This window comes from Polistes fuscatus, unplaced genomic scaffold (genome assembly GCF_010416935.1).
Source record: "Polistes fuscatus isolate 324 unplaced genomic scaffold, CU_Pfus_HIC Scaffold2, whole genome shotgun sequence".
In the NCBI taxonomy this organism is placed as follows: domain Eukaryota; kingdom Metazoa; phylum Arthropoda; class Insecta; order Hymenoptera; family Vespidae; genus Polistes; species Polistes fuscatus.
In genome coordinates this window covers 14,570,407-14,589,848 of record NW_025113096.1, presented here as the reverse complement: position 1 = coordinate 14,589,848, position 19,442 = coordinate 14,570,407, and the positions used below count along the sequence as shown (strand labels likewise).

At 28.0% G+C, this 19,442-nt stretch overlaps 1 protein-coding gene across 1 annotated transcript in view; it reads left to right on the top strand.

Moving 5' to 3' along the window:
- The window catches only part of LOC122516414 (neutral ceramidase), a 32,940-nt gene extending 13,848 nt beyond the window's left edge, over positions 1–19,092 (top strand). The window contains exons 8-15 of the mRNA XM_043634201.1: positions 15,006–15,128; positions 16,026–16,220; positions 16,802–17,035; positions 17,468–17,563; positions 17,713–17,883; positions 18,406–18,524; positions 18,634–18,802; positions 18,920–19,092. Of these exons, the coding sequence (XP_043490136.1) occupies positions 15,006–15,128; positions 16,026–16,220; positions 16,802–17,035; positions 17,468–17,563; positions 17,713–17,883; positions 18,406–18,524; positions 18,634–18,802; positions 18,920–18,964 (1,152 nt within the window). The 3' untranslated portion in view covers positions 18,965–19,092. The remainder of the gene's footprint in view (positions 1–15,005; positions 15,129–16,025; positions 16,221–16,801; positions 17,036–17,467; positions 17,564–17,712; positions 17,884–18,405; positions 18,525–18,633; positions 18,803–18,919) is intronic.
- The last annotated feature ends 350 nt before the right edge of the window (positions 19,093–19,442 follow it).

Sequence of the window (19,442 nt, the reverse complement as noted above, 5' to 3'; positions counted from 1 at the left end):
AATATTTTGCAATAAAGATTTGATTAGCACAGTAAACGAGAATATTTTCACTCGTCAGCAGCAAATTCAAATTCTCAAAAATCTTATTCAACGATCTCATTTCGTAATTGGCTTTTAATCGAAAGACAAAAGATTTCACATTTTCGGTTCATAATCACGGTTAATAGGACTACCTTAAAAGTTCATAAACTAAAAATAAAGTTTCTTCGTATAAATACGTAACATCGTTCGAATTTTAACGAACCTAACAGGAAGAAAGAGAAAGAGATGAGATTAAACTCTATGAAGGAAGTAACTTTAGTTTTCTGAACGTTCTATTGGCAAATAACTTTTAACTATATTCATGAGTTTCGAGTTAGCCAAAAGTTGAATCACGCGTTCCGTTTGTATTTTTAAAAGTTCTCGTTATCACGGACACGTTATACAACGAACGAATGAATTTTGTAATAATTTCTTTTTTTTTGTACACACAAATTTCGACGCATGGGAAATGTAGACGACTGGTTTGGGAATATTTTATTTTGAACGCGTAATAGTCAATTATTCCTACTTCTTATTAAATTGTTACGAGTAGTAGATTTTATTACGCGAATGACATTGCTATGAGAATCCTGTAATTGAACGTTACTCTCTTATACGTTTCCTTGGACGATTTCGTTAACTTAAAAGAAATATTACAAGCTTTCTTCCAACGTTAGCCTCGATAAAATATTTCTTCCTTTTTCTTTCTTTTATTATTCTCTTACGCAGTTACTTATTATCCGTTGGCGTTCTTACGTCCTGTGGGCAATCATGTTTCATAAGGTATACAATTCACTACTCCACCGAATTAGTTTCAATTTCGTCAACTTTTTATTATTCCTTACTTTCTTCAATCCTCGCATACGTATAATAAACATATATATACGAATGTGTTGTTTAAGAAAATAAAATCTAACAAATTCTATTCCATTTTTCTTCCTGTACGTCCTCTTCCTTATAATATATATGTACATCATTTCTTTTCACATATCAATCCACTTTAGTTAACTAAAATTACGACAATATTATAATTTCATTCCAAGTCTTCGCGACCTTAGAAAGAAAGAAGAAAAAAAAAGAAAATTCAATTGTCGATAGTGGAAGTAGCTTTTCATTGAGTAGATATCTAGAACGAGGAAGAATGTGAATAGAATAAAAGAAAGACAAATAGAAAAAGAAGAAGATAGATCTTTACTTCGTTTCTATTCACTAAAAGGAAACTTTATTTTTTCTTTTTTTTTTTCTATATTAATCGAACTATTCCCACTAATAACTGTCTTGCCGCTCTTTGTAAAATTAATTTATTCATTATTTCACGTTAATCTTATGAGTACGCCAAAATCGACCTTGACGATGATGATTATTATTTTTTTGTTTTGTTTGAAATTAATAAAAAATCACGAACTTAATATTCGATGGATTTTGCAACTACAAATTCGTTGTTATTCGTTTTAAAATTGTAAGATTGTAATTTTCCTTTAAACAGGCATCTCATTTCGTCGTTTCACCTAACAATTTGCATTCTTATGTTATAATGCAAAGGAAGTATGTATATTTGCTTTCATAACGTTTCAAAATCGGTTAGTATCAAAAGGCATGGAAAACAAAAGGCAACAGAAGTAACCAGGTATATTCTTATTTAATGACTACCTCGCACCAGCTTCTTATGGATATTATCTCGTTAACTATACCCAACCCAGACGGCAATGTCCTTGCATGATGAAGATCGAATATAATAACCGTTTCCACGTTTACTCGACTTATCGTTTTATAAGGAAAAGATTCATCCTACCGTTTAAAACCGCACCCGTTGTTGTGTTGTCGTTTAGAATCTCATAAACGATACAGGGAAAAGTATACTTTTCAATGGTGTATGTATTATTATATGTATGTGTAATACACATCTGCCATTCAAGTCTTTACTTTCGAACTAACCGTGAGTTAAAGTTTACGGGGTGTATATAAATCAAACACCTATCGAAATTATGTTCTGTTAAAATGGTAAATAAATATTATTTGTTTTATTATTTAACAGATTTAATTAGATATTAATAATATATGATTTTATTGATTGATTAAATTATTATAACGATTTGTCGTTTATCTTTTAAATTAAACGAAGTTTCATATCTATGAGATAATTAAAATTATTACAGTCAAAAGTTTGTAATTAGTTATAAAAATGATTCTATTTTTCTATTTCACGATTAATAATCTTATTTACACCCTGTATATAAATATTTATATATATATTTTGCTTTTGCTTTTTATTTCTTGCTTTTACTAGTAAATGAAAGAGAAACAAAAAGAAAAAATATATTCTAACGCGTTCTTCGAAAGATTTAAATAAAAATAGAACAGTCTTATAAATATTAATCATTATACGTGTATTTTCTTAGCTCGTAGTCTCTCGTGAAAGTGTTTTATTGTCCGAGCATTGGCCGGAAGATCAGAGTAGTAACTGTATATACTAAATAAGTATGTACATAACACGTTTCCTACGTCATTTTCGATTTCGAGAACGGAATTGTGCTTTTGTTCTCTTTTTTTTATGTTATTTTTCTTTTTCTTTATATTTTTTGTTAATCCAGTCAAAGTAAATATATCGATCCGATTTTTGAACGAATTTCCGCGGGGCCGTGAAAGCTACGAACAATATCTGAATCCACGAGATGTATCGAATGTTTCCGTATCACGTTTGCTATTAAACATATGTGAGTGTATGTACTCAATCATTTCCAATGTATATATACATATAAAACAAGTAGGTGTTGCGGTATGTCACGAAGAAACCACGTTCGTGGTGTTTCGTTACATGGGGGATTGACTTGGAAAAGAAGACAACAACAAAAATGAAAGCCTTTACGTATGCTTTTATCATCAATGTCAATGTCCCCTACGACATAACAGCATCACACCACTTACTTAGAAGTACACTTTCATCTAACAATAAATGTAAGATTTTATTGTTAAACGTTTTTTTTTTAAAGAAATTCTTATTCTTCGTTCGATATCGATTCGATGAATTAACATTCGAAATTGAATATTTTCTGTATAAGAATTTGGTTACAATGATTTTTGAAGACAAAAAATTAATAATAAGAAAAGAATATTTTCGATAAAATAAAAAAGTAACACGTTAAAATAAAAATATTTCCAAGTTTAATTACGATATTTTCATACTATTCACGATACAAGTTTTCAAGTAATTCAAAAGCGATACGTTAGAAAAGAAAAGAATATCTTCGATGAAATAAATAAATTACGTACGAATTATTTTGTTTTTTTTTTTTTAATTAGATACTCTCGAAGTTAAATTTTATCGAGGGATAAATTATTTTAGATAATATACAATAAGATCAAAATTAATTAAATCTTTTTTCTATTAAAATAAAACTAGGATTCTATAACCGATAATAAATGTTTCCATCGAATTTTATTTATTATAGATCGATCTATCGATCGATATAAGTTTTTTCTTCTTCTTTTTCCAAAGAAAGAAAGAAGCTCTTTTAAAAATCGCCCACACTGTTACGATTCTAACAACCGTGAAAGGTTGCCTCGTGACCGTAATAGAAAAGAGGGAGGATCACAGTCACAGATATAGTTACATATCGATAAAAGGAACGTGACATGTATGTCGAAAACGTTGTGCACGGTTACTTACGGTATTTAGTAAGTATGGCAAACTTCACCATAGCAGCGCCAACTCGAATACACACACACATATATATACGTGCATCGTACTAACATTATAAAACCTATGGAAAGCTTAGCTCCCACGCTGCATTCGACAACACATATGAAATGCAAATAATCTATTCCTCCTACTCTTATTCTTATCTTTAAGATCCTTTCAATAAAATATTCCAACTTATAGGACCCTGAAAATCTACGATATAATGATACATCAAATACTCTTGAAGCATAACATCAACAGCTCGTTTTCGTATCGTTTTAAGATTAAAAGATTGTTGATTTAATGTAACTTCAATCTCATTACCAGATTCTTGATTATGAATCAACTTAGATAGACCGATTAAAAATGTTGGAAAAATAATTATACTACTATTTAATCAATTGCTAGATAAAGATACATTTATTAGAAACGTTTTATAGTACGTCGAAGTTAGATCGGTGTAGTAGCGTTTAACGGAAGCAAATATGCGTGTAATATCGTCGTCTTGATGTTTGTTATTTTTTTCTATCGTTCTCTCTCTCTCTCTCTCTCTCTCTCTCTCTCTCGTATGTCTTGAAAATCATATAGGTTTTTATCTTCGTTGCACTTACGTCGATTGAATTACACAATGCATTGTTTAATGTTGTAATTTCAATACAATCGTGTGAAAATAAAAGTCATCCAAGAGAGAGAGAAAAAAAAAGAGAGAGAGAGAGATAAAATAGAAGGAAGGAGAAGAAGAAGAAGAAGAAGAAGAAGAAATGTTTCGACGTATCCTTGGCACGGGCCGATGGAACGACACGAACCGTGTATTTGTGTGTGTATCCTTTTTTTTTTCTTTTTTCTACTCTAGTACCTTGCCTATAGTGTATGAAACGAAGGCTTTGCTTCACCGAGGCCAACTTTTTCTACCTTGCCGTTTAGTTTAGTCTAACATAAAGTCAGTGTCGAGTAATTTTTTTTGTTCTATCTATCTTTCTTTCTTTCTTTTATTCAAGGATATATAAGGTGCGTGAATTAAAAGTCGTTGACAGTTTTCATGCAATTTTATTTTTTGAATGCGATTTTTGATCATTTTTATATAATATCCTCCTTGTTGTCTTTGAAACAATTAATTTCTTTTATTTTTCTCCTACCCATGCTTTTATTTATTTTACACATTCCATAACATTAATTTTTATTACCTATGCAACGTGTTTCTCAATTTTTTCTTGATAAAATTGATATATTTTTTATTTTTTTTTTTAAGTTATTTAAAATATTTTATAATATTTACTACCTATAATATATATTACTATCCGAATATTTATACTATTTATGTCTTTGACGAATTGTTTTATATATTTATTGCTTAGTACGAATTATTGATATATACTCTTATTGTAATAGGTTTGTTTCATCAAGTTAGTTATCTCAAGTTTAATCTCACGTTTCAACCAGTTCTCCTTCGTCTTCTTTTATTACTACCTTTAAACTCGTTACTTTGTCGAAGCGTGAGAAGCGAGTATATAATCGATCGTTCGATAGATCATGACACTTCGTTTTACTACTACTCGTCGTTGATTTCATTGATCGAGCACGTAGAATAAATATGATTCATTGTGATTCGTATCACGTATACACGGTATGTCTTCGATCATCCGTTAGCATTTCGTTTTTCTTTTTATATCATCGATAATATTTGTTACCTATTAAAATGCGATTATTAATAAAAGAAAAGATTTATTTCAAACTAACAAACAAATAAAAGAATTAAAATAAAATTTACAATTAAATAACAACTAACGTGATATTAGAGACGAAGTGTTTTGTATAATATAATATAATATAATATAATTATAATAAATATATATATTAATTTTTACGATGATATAGTATTCAAACATAATGACTAATATACAAATGTATTATTTCAAAAATAAAAAAAAAATAAAAAATATTGCATCGAATCTAAGTAAAAGGAAAAAACGTAAATATATATTTCATTGAATTGTGATATAGAATTGATTTAAATTTAAATTGCACGTAAAAAAAAGTTGGTGATACTATAGTAACGTTCGAAACTATCACATAAATTTTAGTGAAAACGTGGAAGGAAGAAGCATGCCAATATTCTCGTTAGATATGGCCAAGATTAGAAAAGAGAAGTGCAGGCTGGAGATGATGATGTACACTTGTTATTCAAAGCCGGTTAAGAAAGGAAGCGTGTGTAACGTACGAGGTTGTGAATAGTTAATGTATGACTGCTCCCTAGTTCGATTTCATGCGAGACTAACACAGCAAACACTTCTAAACTACTTTGTAAGAAGTGAAACCAACAACAACTACTACAACTAATACTACTATACTATACCAATTGAATAACCATAGTTGTCTCTTAGTCGTTGACAAGAGGAAGAAGAACCACTTCCATTATTTCTTTGTTTATTTGTTTGTTTGTTTGTTTTCTCTGTTTTTCTCTTCCTCCCAATCACATCACTTCCCGATATCCTTCTTCTTTCGTATTCATAGCGTACGCACAAAATTTCCAACGAACTATCACAGTTACGTGAAGATTTCGTAACCCTTTCTCGAGCATTTCACTAGTAGAAAGGGAGAAGGAAAAAAAATTAGAATAAGAAGGAGGAGTTGTAAACGCATGATCAATTTGTGTCGTATTAGTTGAATGACATCTTTTAGATTTATGTTAAATTTTATTTATTGAGAGTAAAGGAAAAGAAAAATTAACGAACGACAGTTGGAATTTGTATTTACTTGGAATTACATTGTTTTTTACATTTGTGTGTCTAATTAAATAGTTATAAATAATTCATTAAATTAATTAAATATAAAATTATATATATTAAATATATATATATAAATATTTTTTATAAACTTTTTGATATTATCGATGAAAAAAATCGATAAAACTAAGAAATTGTGAATTACTTCAACGTTCTCACATGAAACATGACTTTTCTTAACATGCATCGAAACCTGAATTGCATAAATCAGATCAACGTGAATTTAAAGACCACCAATTGCGCTCATGAAGAAATTTCGTCTCACGATGGTAAGAAAATAAACGATAGAAGTTAGAAATGAGGGTTATACGTTTTGATATTAGCTTGAAGCCGCCTTGTGCAAGGGTCGATTAGCATAGGGTGGCCGTAATTCTCCTAGAAAATAGTCTTCTAAAGTAGGGATAAGATGAAAATGAAAAAGAGAGAGAAAGAGAGAGAGAAAGAAGTCGAGAGAAATAAAAATGGAACGAGTCACCACTCACTCACTAACGATCCGACGTATTTACACGTTCCTGTTCCCACGTCTTAAAGCAGGACATTGCAATCATGTAGCACCTCTGCCTTCATTATAAATCGTATCTTAAGATCTATTCCAGTTGGCACTCAGCTTCCGCGCTTAAAAATCCTTACTACCAAGTTTTATCTCGTTATTTAAATATTTAATCTACCAATGATTTATATATATATATTAGCGATCATACGAAATAAAGTTAAATTTGTTTTTTTTTACAATTGAATACAAATGATAGGAAATTTTGTACTTGTTTAAATAATACAATATTTATGATAATTATAATTTTATCAAACTGGACGTACACGATTGATCCTTAATAAATAAAATTATATTTCTTTTTTCTTCACAATTGAATACAGATGATAAGAAATTTGTATACTTGTTTAAATAATATAATATAATATTTATAATAATTGTAATTTTATCAAATCGGTCGTACAATTGGTCCTTAATAAATAAAATTATATTTCTCTTTTTGTTTACAATTTAATACGGATAATAAAAAATACTCGTTTAAATAAAATAAACATTTTTAAAAATAATAATAGTAATATAATATTCATAATTATTATGATCGTAAAAAGTCTTAATGGCAAGAACAAAGGAATAATATCAAATAGAAAATTTTAATTAAAAATTCCAAAATAATTTGAATACATTTTGATATCAAATATCCTCTTTCTCGATTTTTTAACATTTGCTTTTTTCTTTTCTTCTGCAATCCTTTTTATTTCTTTTTATTTTTTTATTTTTTACTTTAAATGTGTGGATTTTCTTTCATATATTTACTCCAATCTATCTTTCTCTTTCTCTCTTATTCTTTACCTTAACTGTTTATCTCTGTCTAAAACCGTCTAATCTATCTATCTCTCTTTTTCGTTTTATTTATTTATTTCTTTCTCTCCCCCTCTCCTCGTTTTATTTCATTCCCTTGTTTATTTGTCTCTGTCTATCTGTATACTCATCTCTCTCTGTCTCCTTGTCTCTCTGTTTATTTATTTGTTCGTGCCTCTGTCGTCTGTACTTCCCCTTCTTTACTTTTCCTCTATCTCTTTTTCTACTATCACAATTGATTTTATCGAATTGTCACGGTGATATTTCGTTCTTACCTATTTAAAGAGTTAATAATTATCCCATCGAATCGTTTTCCAACCATAAATATAATCACATTCAAATCATTTTCGTAATTTTTGCAAAGTTTATCGATTTCATTTAATCTCTTCGTAACATTTAATTCGTTGTTATTTATTACATTGCATTTATAAAATATTAATATGTCAGATATAAATCCATTTTTGCTTATTTCTTATGGTTTTAATTATCGTTTCAATTACATGAAATATTTAAACGACTAATTACATTTTCATTTCACGCACATCAGATATACCTTTCCCCCCTCTCGTAGTAGAAACGCAATTTTTTTAATAAAGAAAGCATACGAGAAATAACGAGCTGGAAAGGATGAAAAAAAAAGTAAGGAAATGAGAAAAAGAAAGGGAAAGAAAATGAAGATCGAGATAGTAGTAGGCGATGTGCAAAATGAAATTAATGGATTACTCTAATTATTCGAAATATCTTCAGACTTATATTACTATTTTTTTGTTTTACAGATATATCTATCTGTATCTGTATGTATGTAAGTATATATATGTATGTGTGTGTATATTGATTTACAAAAGAATGATTAGTAAGCAGCTTGAACCATCGCATAATCAACGTGTCTCATTAAAAATGTTGAAATATTTACCTGTTAATATAACTTAACGTGTATTTGTATCTGTTTGTGTGTGTACGTATGTGTTTACGTGTTTGTGCTCGTTGTCTCAACGAACGATAAAAATGTAACTCATACAGGACAACGAAAATGAAATAGTTTCGTGATTCATTTTTCAATCCTTCTTTTTCTTACCTTGCCCCTTCCGGGAAAACAAACCACACCTTTAACTAGACGAATCACAAAACGAATGGTTCTTTAACAATTAACTTTTACAACGGATTGGAACGATAGGATAAATGACGATCCAATATTCTCGCGAGAATTACTATGATGACCTCGTGCTGCAAACCTTAATGACGTTAAAATCGAATGAGACTTGGTGAGTACTTCATTTTCAGTTCGTCTCTGATCGTTTACGTTAGCAAATAATACTCTTTGAATGGAAACAAGTGATATATACATTACATTCATATATTCGAATGTATATTATCGGTCAAAATTATTTTACTGCATTACAAAATGATATAACATTGATTTAAATTAATGTCGTATTCAACATTCATACGTAAATCGATAGTTTGTACAAAAAAACATTTAAAATCACATTTAATTAATTATCATATAAAAATGTCGTAATATATAATAAATCATTCACTTTTTTTACAATAATCAATAAATAAAAATTTGTGTTTTAACGTTTTAGATTTTATAGTTTGAAAAAGAAGTCAAATAGGATTAATAAAACATTACGCAAATTAAAGTGTATTCCGATTATTCTGAGATAAATTAAAAATAAAATATATATATATATAAGATGTTGAAAAAAAAAAACAAAATAAAAAAGCGATCTATTGATTGGATTTTCTCACGACTGGCTTCATCGCGGAAACCAGCTTTACGACATTAACGTGAAGGATTAACGCGTAATGTAATAACGTCCTTCAATGACGAAGAAAATTGCAGAAGCGTAACAGGATTGAATAGTATCGATAGAAATAGTGAAATAGTTCAATGTCGAACGGAAGGAAAGTTACGAAGTATAGTAAATGCGTAATAGATTAATTAAAAGTATATGCGTGTGAACGAGATGACTCCATTGCACTCGCTTTGTTATTATTAAATATAAATTACGATTCGATTTGTCATTATTATTACGATATTTTATAGTTATCAATGTTCATGTAAAGTATCATCATAGATGTGATTAGAAAGAAAAGAATCGTATGATTTTAGCATTGCATTGATAGATTTATAATCAGATAATTTGAAAATTTGGAATGGTCCAATTTTTATGCGTGAAATATTTGCTGAGCTTTTTTTGTCTTTTTTAAATGAACAGAAACCATTAAAAAATAATCACGCGATCTCTATAATTATTATTTCGTAATGATTTTTATATACGTAAGAAAGTAATTGAAACGTTCGATCGTTTGTGAATGTATTCGTGCTGAAAGTAATTAATTTAGCGGAGTTTTTTTTTTTAATTTTAAATAATACAATTGAATTCGGTCATATTATTTCATGAAGATATTTTTAAACGAATACAAAGATAATTAGAACATTTCGTTGAGTTTTTATTTTAATCGATCTAATGGGTTTTCAAAAGATTTAAGCTAATTAAGAAATTATATAAATTAATAATATAATCGTATTTTAATATTATTTGCTTGGAATAATTTGTGTCGACTTTTTTGTTGATAATTAAATAGTGAAATTTTAGTTATTCTACGTTCATCGTACTTTAATCGTTATTCATGTACTCGATATCGAGCTTACACACCTGTGTTGGAAATTTTTCCGAGCAACATGCTTTTTCAAGTGGTACTATAAAGTTAGTTGAAGTATATACCATTCCGCAAATTTTCCACCCCGACATAAATTGCGAATTCCGAGTTTTCGCACGACCCTATTAGAAATTTAGAGAACACGTTTTAGGGACTAAGGTAAAATGTTTTTCGGTTTTGAAGTTACAATGGTGAAAGAAATTTAACGAATACATACTACGATATACGAAAACGCAAACGATCGATAGAGTTTTTTTCGTAATACGATACGCCAATACGACGGAAAATTTTTTTAATTGAAACGATTTAAAAAAAGAAAAGGAATTCTAATTAACATTGGATCGGATTAATGTCGGTTAATATAAAACGAATCTAAAAATAAAAAATAAAAAAATTGAAAAGTACTAGGATACAAAGACAACTTTATCATCGTAAAAATAAACAATTAAATTGACCAATCTTTTTCTTATTATAAAAATTTGTTCACAATGCAAAATGTACTTACATTAATATATATACAAAACTTATATACATATTTATACGTATATGAAAAGAGATCAGTGTTCGTTACGGTGATCGCTACGAATACACGTTTCTTTCCTGTTAATCAAAGTTATACTCTAAGAATAATTAAAACCAAGGAAGAAGAAAAAAAAAAGCAAGAATATGTGGACCAAGATTTCACCAAGGTTTCTCGAGCGTAACTTACATTAGTGTATTATATTGAAGATGCGTTATTCGTATACTAGCTTCTAGATACTTTGGCGTAATTTGTTTGTTAATGACGTTAAAATCGTATACCAAGACTGTCTAAGATGTTCATCGTAAGGGATTAGTAATCGAATTATTATGCTGGGTACTGGTGTACGTGTCTTGTTTTGCAAATATATAACCTTTCACCTTTCACCGATACGATCCACGAATTTCAATAAATCCATTTAAACCCAAAATTTATTCGTATGACTAATTTAACACTGCTTATATTCATTCTTTGACGTTTTTCACTACAAACAATTATTTTTTTTTTTTTGTTAGTATTATTTGTACCTTCTACTTGACGCTAAATTAAATCGATGACATGAAATTTGGACAAATGCGTCAGTAAATCTTTTATTAATGAACCGTATCGAATATGGTAAAACCTCTATATAAAAAACGTATATATAAAACTCATTTATAATTTTTTTCTTTTTAATTGAAAAAGTTAAAGTTAATAAAAATTGCATGAAAAATTCCTCATAGTCGGGCGTAAATAATATAATGAAAATGTTACAACGAGAAGTGGCACGCCCGTGCGATAAATCATTTTTAAATTACATATTTAAAATAATATATTACTTTTTTTTTTATTTATAAATCATGAAACTTATTTATCCGTATAATTTATGAACACGGCTGGAATTCTTAGATTCGACGTATTATTTTTCTTCGACATCATGGTCGTTCACTTTAATTTCGTTCGAATCCATATTATTTCGGTGTCTTATGAAAATAAAAAATATGATAAATGAGTTGAGTATATTATAAAACAATTTCTAATGTTTTTTCCTTTAAAAGAGATATTTTTTTTTTCAAGAACATTAAAATTCATGAAGAGAAATGTAAATGCATATTTCTTTAATACAACCATTGATATAACCAAACGAAATTTTATTTCTTGCTAAACAATCATTGTGAATTTCATTTATATGCTAATCATTTAAAAAGCATTACGTTTGTTAATATAAATTTTATTAATGAAACCTCCAATAGGAAAAAGCAAAAACGTCTGAATGATTCTTCTTTTTTAAAGTCTCACCCCTTGTTACTCCTACTCGTTAATACTGGAACGAAAATTAAATTACTTAAGGAAAGTAATTAGCACTGATCAATAACCAACATCGATCACTATTCTGTCGTAGGTAGTTAGAAATGAACCGGTAACATTTAACGTTATTCACCGATTATTTTACATTTTACATTTATTCATTCACAAAAAAAACAAAATATACAATAAAGAAAAGTATATATATGAACTATTTAAATATAATATCCAAGATTTAGTTTATAACTTGTTCACATAATTACCATACTAATTGTTTGCTTCCTTTAACATAATAAATCTCACTTTTACATCTTCTATTTTAATTCTCGTTAAGAAACCTTTACTTTTGCATAGATTCATTAAGAATTTTTAAAAATATTTCTACATTTTTTATTTTTTCTAGAGATTATCTTTTATTATTCCTCGAATAATGGCATATTGAAAAATATTTAATTAAGTTCTTCTTTCTCTATTTAATTAATATTATTAATTTTTTTTTACACAGTACTGTACGATATAATTCAAATTTGTTTTATAAAGTTTGGAGTAAAGTTTTGTCATCTTGCAAGGAACGTTAAATTATCTTAAGAATCTCTGACTTCAGCTCGGTACTTCGTTTAAAGTTTATAATGATCTGTCTCTTAAGACGTGCAAAAAACACTTAATGTGGTTGTGCAAGGGAAAGTGGTGTATCGTATGTATGATGTTCTCTTTCTCTCTCTCTCTCTCTCTTTCTTTCTGTATTTACTTTTATCTGTCTCTTTTCAAAGTGGTGGTCGGATCTCTTCCAACACGATCTTTACTTAGGTCACTTTCCCTTTGGGTGTTGTGAACTTCGTCGGAAATGGTATCGATAGACCACTTCTCGTGAGACCACGAAAATTTCCAGTTGCTAAGAAGACTCTCTTCGTACGACCAATTGGCGCAGATGATTTTCCCCGCTATTTGATCATTAAATGAAAAAAAAAAAAAGAAAAAGAATATATCCTTCGTTTATTCCTTCTATGTCGTTTTTATTTCAAACTGTTCATACTGTTCAAATTTCTTGTATACATTCTAAACATAATCATCAATTTAAATGATTTCATTATTTTTCCATTAAATTCTATATAAATTAATTTTTTGTTTCTTATTTTTCTTCCGTTCTCTCGTTTAATCGTAAAATAATACAACGTAAGGATCGTAAAAATAAATTTTGATACGAAGTAACGATAGAATATGAAATTACATTTAAAATCGTATAACATAATGTAATAGATTAAACATTGATTCATATAATATTATTACAAATGAATTCGATCATTACAAAATAATCTTATGAAATTACAACTAATAAAGTAATTTATTTAAAAACACGTATAAAAGAAAACAATATTGTAAGACATATAATATATCTCTACATTGTTTTTATATAATAGGTACTCATAAAAACGATCCGGTCAACGATCGGATTGATTATTTTTCGATAAGATCAAATAATTCTTAAATACGTGGTAAAATGCTGAGTAATTCGGAAAGAAACCGTATTTTTTTTCTTATAACACATCCCCTTGAAATAAGAAGAACGTTTTGCGTTTTCTGTTTATACGCATACTCTGGCTTTAGTTTGACAAGCAATGGGTCGAAGTTTGAACTAGGTGGGTGTCTATACCTATATATATATATGTGTGTAAGATTCGCAAAGGGTAAATGTGTCAAGCATTGAATCCTTTATCATCCTAATCCCCCATTTCTGTGGAAAATTCTTCGAGCTGTATACGTTATGCGTTATAAGCCTGATTCCTTCGTCACGGATGAGAAACACTCGAATGTATGTTAATTACAAAGCCATTGCGTCGAAGCTTCTGATTCGTCGATTTCAGATCTCTCAACATCCGTTTAACAAAGTCTTTCATAAGTGTTTCAATTTTTCACGATTATTGAAGTAATGAAAACAATATAATAATACGTATAATTATCTAAATAAATAATATTAATAATAATAATAATAATGATAATAGTATGATGATGATGATGGTGGTGGTGATGGTGATTGTGTTAATAATAATATTAAAATAATATTGTTATACAAATAATAATAAAATATTTGAGAAATATATGATGTAATAATATTATAGTAATCATGATTAGAATTAAAATAAAATTGTTATAATAATAATGTAAGGCTTTATGTGAAACATTAAAAGTAATGAAGATGGAAACTCATAAAACTTGTCGGACAAGTTTAAAATGTAACCACAATTGTACTGGTTTTTTTTACCTCGTACCGTTCAAAGATCGGAAACTCTATCATACATTTATCCGGCAAGTGTTACACAAGAATTATGCTAGTACCTCAGTAAAAAACCTATGTTCTTGAATCATTATACTTTGAATAACGTTGATATAGTCGAGTAAACTATAGCATTACCATGTAATACATACAATACTTTTTTCTTATTCTTTGATGAATTAATAAATAATAATACTTATATTAAACATACATCAATCTTTACAGAAAGATGGAAGCAGGAAATAGGTCAAAAAAATATTACAATACATAAAATTGTGTAATAATATCGATATCGCATAATCATATATATATGATAGTATCATTTTTTTAAAATAACAAAATTAATTACGTTAATTCAAAGTTTTATAATAAAAACGCGAAGGAACTATTGAGAAATTGTAAAATAATAATTGTTCGTTTGTTTATTGCAGGATCTTTGGAAGAATGGTCGTCCGAAGGAAGTAGTCGGTCCGATACGTGTTGTACATCAATTTGTTGATATGCCTAAGGAATCTGCGACGTTCTATAATAAAACTACAGAAGAATTCGAGAAAGTAAAGATATTTTTTTTATTAGAAAAATTTAAATACTTCTTAGTAAATAAATAATTCATATTAATTTAATCAACACATTTCTACAATAAGTCGAAAAGAAACAGAAATTAATTTGTATTTCTATGAGTCATTTTAATTCAATATATAGTAAAACAATATATTTACATAAATATTTTAATTTCCAAAGAAAAAAAAAAAAAGAGAATTATTACATGGTTGACCAAATATTTTTGTCATTTAAACGTTCAATACGAAACGTTTTCATTTGAAATTGTTTTATTAATTTTTATAGCCATTTATTTACACATGACAAACATTCAATTTATTTTGGTATTATATTGTTCAATCATTTTAACAACAAACGTATCAATTTACATTCGATCGCGCGATTCTTGCTAAACGTTATTATTTTGAAATTTTTCTATAAAACCTTTCACGCGATTCATCGGTCGGAACATGAAATATATAATATATATAATAAACATATATGTACATACGCGTTGCATATAATAATGATATCGATTAAACCGTACGTCTTTCTTAATTCTGCGAAAATTTCCATTTGTATAGAATTATAGCGTTTGCCGAGTCGATGATCTCGGATTACATAAAATCATTATACTTCACCGTACCAAGCGCTAGTAGTATTGGTATTTGTGAGATAATTATTATACCGATGAATATTTTTTTCTAATATTTGAACTAAATAAGAGAATTCATATTTTTATTACCATTATTGTATTTAGAGCAAAGCGAAGGATAGAGAATAAATTCCTAAGAAAGAAAAAAAGAAAGTAAATAAATAAATAAACGGGACTAAGGCTCTTACTTATATAAAAATGTTTTTATTTTCTTCTCTTTTTTTTCTCTTATTCTTATTCTTATTTTTTATTTTAGGTATATGGTTGCTTACCAGCAATGGGTTATAGTTTTGCTGCTGGTACAACTGATGGGCCAGGATCATTTTCTTTCGAACAAGGTACCACGACTTCTAATCCTTTTTGGAACGCAGTACGAAATTTTTTAGCTGCTCCTACGGATGAAGATGTTCGTTGTCACAGTCCTAAACCTATTTTACTTGCCACAGGTCGAGTAAGTATAATATACAATAATAAAAAAGTCAAATGATAATTCGTTCATCGATTCGTTTATTTCGATAAAAGTAATATGTAATTAAATTATATAGTAAATGATAGGATGACATTCAAAGAATAAACATATTTTACGTAATAATATTTGATAAATTATATAATTTAATTCTTATTTAATTGTTTTATTTTATTATATCATAAACTTTATATATGATTTAGTATTGAACAAACAAAATTATATGAAAGATTAAATTCGAAATTGATTTTTTAACGTATCGTTTGTAAATTTAATTACAATAAATCGTCGCAATTAATTCATTATCGAATGACTGTTAAATAAAATATATTATCTTTATATAAATGAATTCATAATACGAAGTATCGAATGAATGAAACATTGTTAATTACAATTATATATATATATTTATATAATCGAATAATAGTATTTAATGAAATAACGAAAAATCAGTCTAACAACAATAACGTCATTCTTAATATCTTTGTGATTTCTCTTTTCTCCGTTTCTTTATTTTTCCTCTTTTATTTTTCTTCTATATAACACATTAATCTTGTTTGCCGAAGATGAAGTTCCCGTACCAGTGGCAACCGAGAATCGTTTCGACGCAGGTCGCTTTTATTGGAAATGTTATTATCGCTGGAGTACCAGGTGAATTCACGACAATGTCTGGAAGAAGACTGAGAGAGGCTATTAAAACTGCTACGAATAGCGTCACATACGATGAGGATTACACTGTGATAATCGCAGGCCTTTGTAACACTTACAGTGATTACATTACCACCCCAGAGGAATACCAAGTACGTCTATTAATTTAGTAAAACCTCTCGGTGTAACGAGCATTTCTCTAACATCAACTCTTATGATTCTTCTTCTTACAATTCAGGATTAAAATTTTTTTAGTTTTGTTCGTTCAACGTTATCTCACAGATTTTTCCTTTTCTTTTTACATTAACATTTTTTCCCCAACGAATACGTAATATTCAATTATTAATGACTCTTAAATATTTGTTTTAAAAATTGTCTTAAGTATGAAAACCGGTTAAATGAATAATTAAGATCATGACATTTTTATCTTGTTTCACTTTGAATTTTGATAGATGAATCTATCATGTATACTTTTACAGGACATGAAAGTTATTATCGTACCAAGAATGTTAAACATACTTTTATTTTGTTTTATATCATTATCATTTTATCGTTATAAAGTGTTGTACTTTATTGATTTTTAGATTCAAAGGTATGAAGGAGCATCCACTATATACGGTCCACATACATTAACTATTTATCTTAAATTATATCAAAATCTTGTAATGTCTGCCGTTCAAGTAAGTAATTAATAAAAAAAATAACATATATTATAATTCGTTTATTTAATTTTATCGATTATTATAAAACTTTTTTTCTTTGACTTATTATATTCCAAATCAAATCTGATATTGGCTAACAAAATAAAAATCTATTATATTATTCGCAGAAGAAAGAAGTTAATCCGGGTCCAAGCCCGCAGTATTTAAGCTCGAAAAAAATGATCAGCTTTATCACACCGGTTCTTTTCGATGCGGCAAACTGGGGATACAATTTTGGCGATTGTGTGGTACAACCGAATTCTGTCGTTTATCCCGGAGATATCGTCAAAGCATCATTCGTGAGTAACAAGTTGGAAATGTTATTTATTTTTTTTTCTATAGCGATCATTTGAGACAAAAAAATATGATTATCATTCTTCGAATAAGAAGTTGCAATAAAAAGAAATAGATATGTAATCAAATCATTATAATGGATTTAAAAAAAAAAAGAAAACTAAATAAAACATTTTATATAAATCATAAATTTTAAAACATTTTATATAAATCATAAATTACATAACATCCAATCGTATTGAATTTATAATTTCAATACTGTTATCGTTTCGTATTACATACATACGATTGTTATGAAAATGAATGAATAAATGTTGAATAGTTCATTATATATATCAATACTCTTTTTAAATGATATAAATCAAATATAACCACATTTACATATTATCACGTAAAATGTAATAATACAATTTCTCGTATTTTCAATGGGCGTATTAACGAGATGATAAAATCGATAGAATAATAATGTTTAAAACGTGTATCATTTATTGTTTATATCAACATTTGATCTAATTTTCATTTTCCAGATCTCGGGACATCCGCGGAATAACCTAATGACGGATGAAACGTATTTGATAATCGAACGATTAGCGATAAATAACAATACTTGGATTACTGTTGCTACGGATGCTGACTGGGAAACAAAGTATGCGTTTCAAATAATTTAATAAACAATTTAGATTAAACGAATTATTTTTCGAATTTAAATATAGAAAATAGACACGACTCGATTATATTATTTTGTTTTATCGTAGATTCGAATGGGTCAGAAAATCTGTTGTCCTTGGTTCGAGTCAGGTTTACATTACCTGGGAAATTCCAAAAGATGTTAAACTTGGTGAATATCGTATCAAACATTTTGGATATTATCGTTATATTCTAGGAGGCATCTATCCTTATCAAGGAACCACTAATAGCTTCAAAGTAAGTCAATTACCTTATAATAATAATGATTTAGAAGTATGATTAATGGATTAACGGATTAATTCATTTTTTTAACTTTTCGATTAATTAATAATTTTTTTCTTTATTTATTTTTAGGTGGTCCAACCCGATCCTAATATCAGTCGAATAAGATATGCCTAGAGACCATCAATTTGCCACGTAACATTTGTTATAATCATTTAACAAATGAAACGAATTACGCTTAATTATCTTGTCTACGAATGTATATATTATATATACATATAAATATGAACAAAATATTTACCTATTGTGGGCATTTGTAAATTTTAATTAACTTTCGAAACACGAAATTAATTCTTTTATCTTTTCGTTACAAAATTGAGTAAAGAAAATAATAATAATAAAAAAAAAAAGGATATCTATATATATATATATATAGATGCATAATTTTTTTTTCTAAATAGAAAATTATTTGAAATACAATACATTTCCAAAGAAACTAAGCAGAACGGTAGCACGTAAAAAGGAAGAAAGTAAAATGAATACGAAAAAGAAGACAGGAGTGGATTACACGCGATTAAAGGGGGAAAGCTTTCTCGTGATTCATTTTAATAATATCTCCAAGTTTTCTTATCTCCAAGATAAATTTATTTTAACT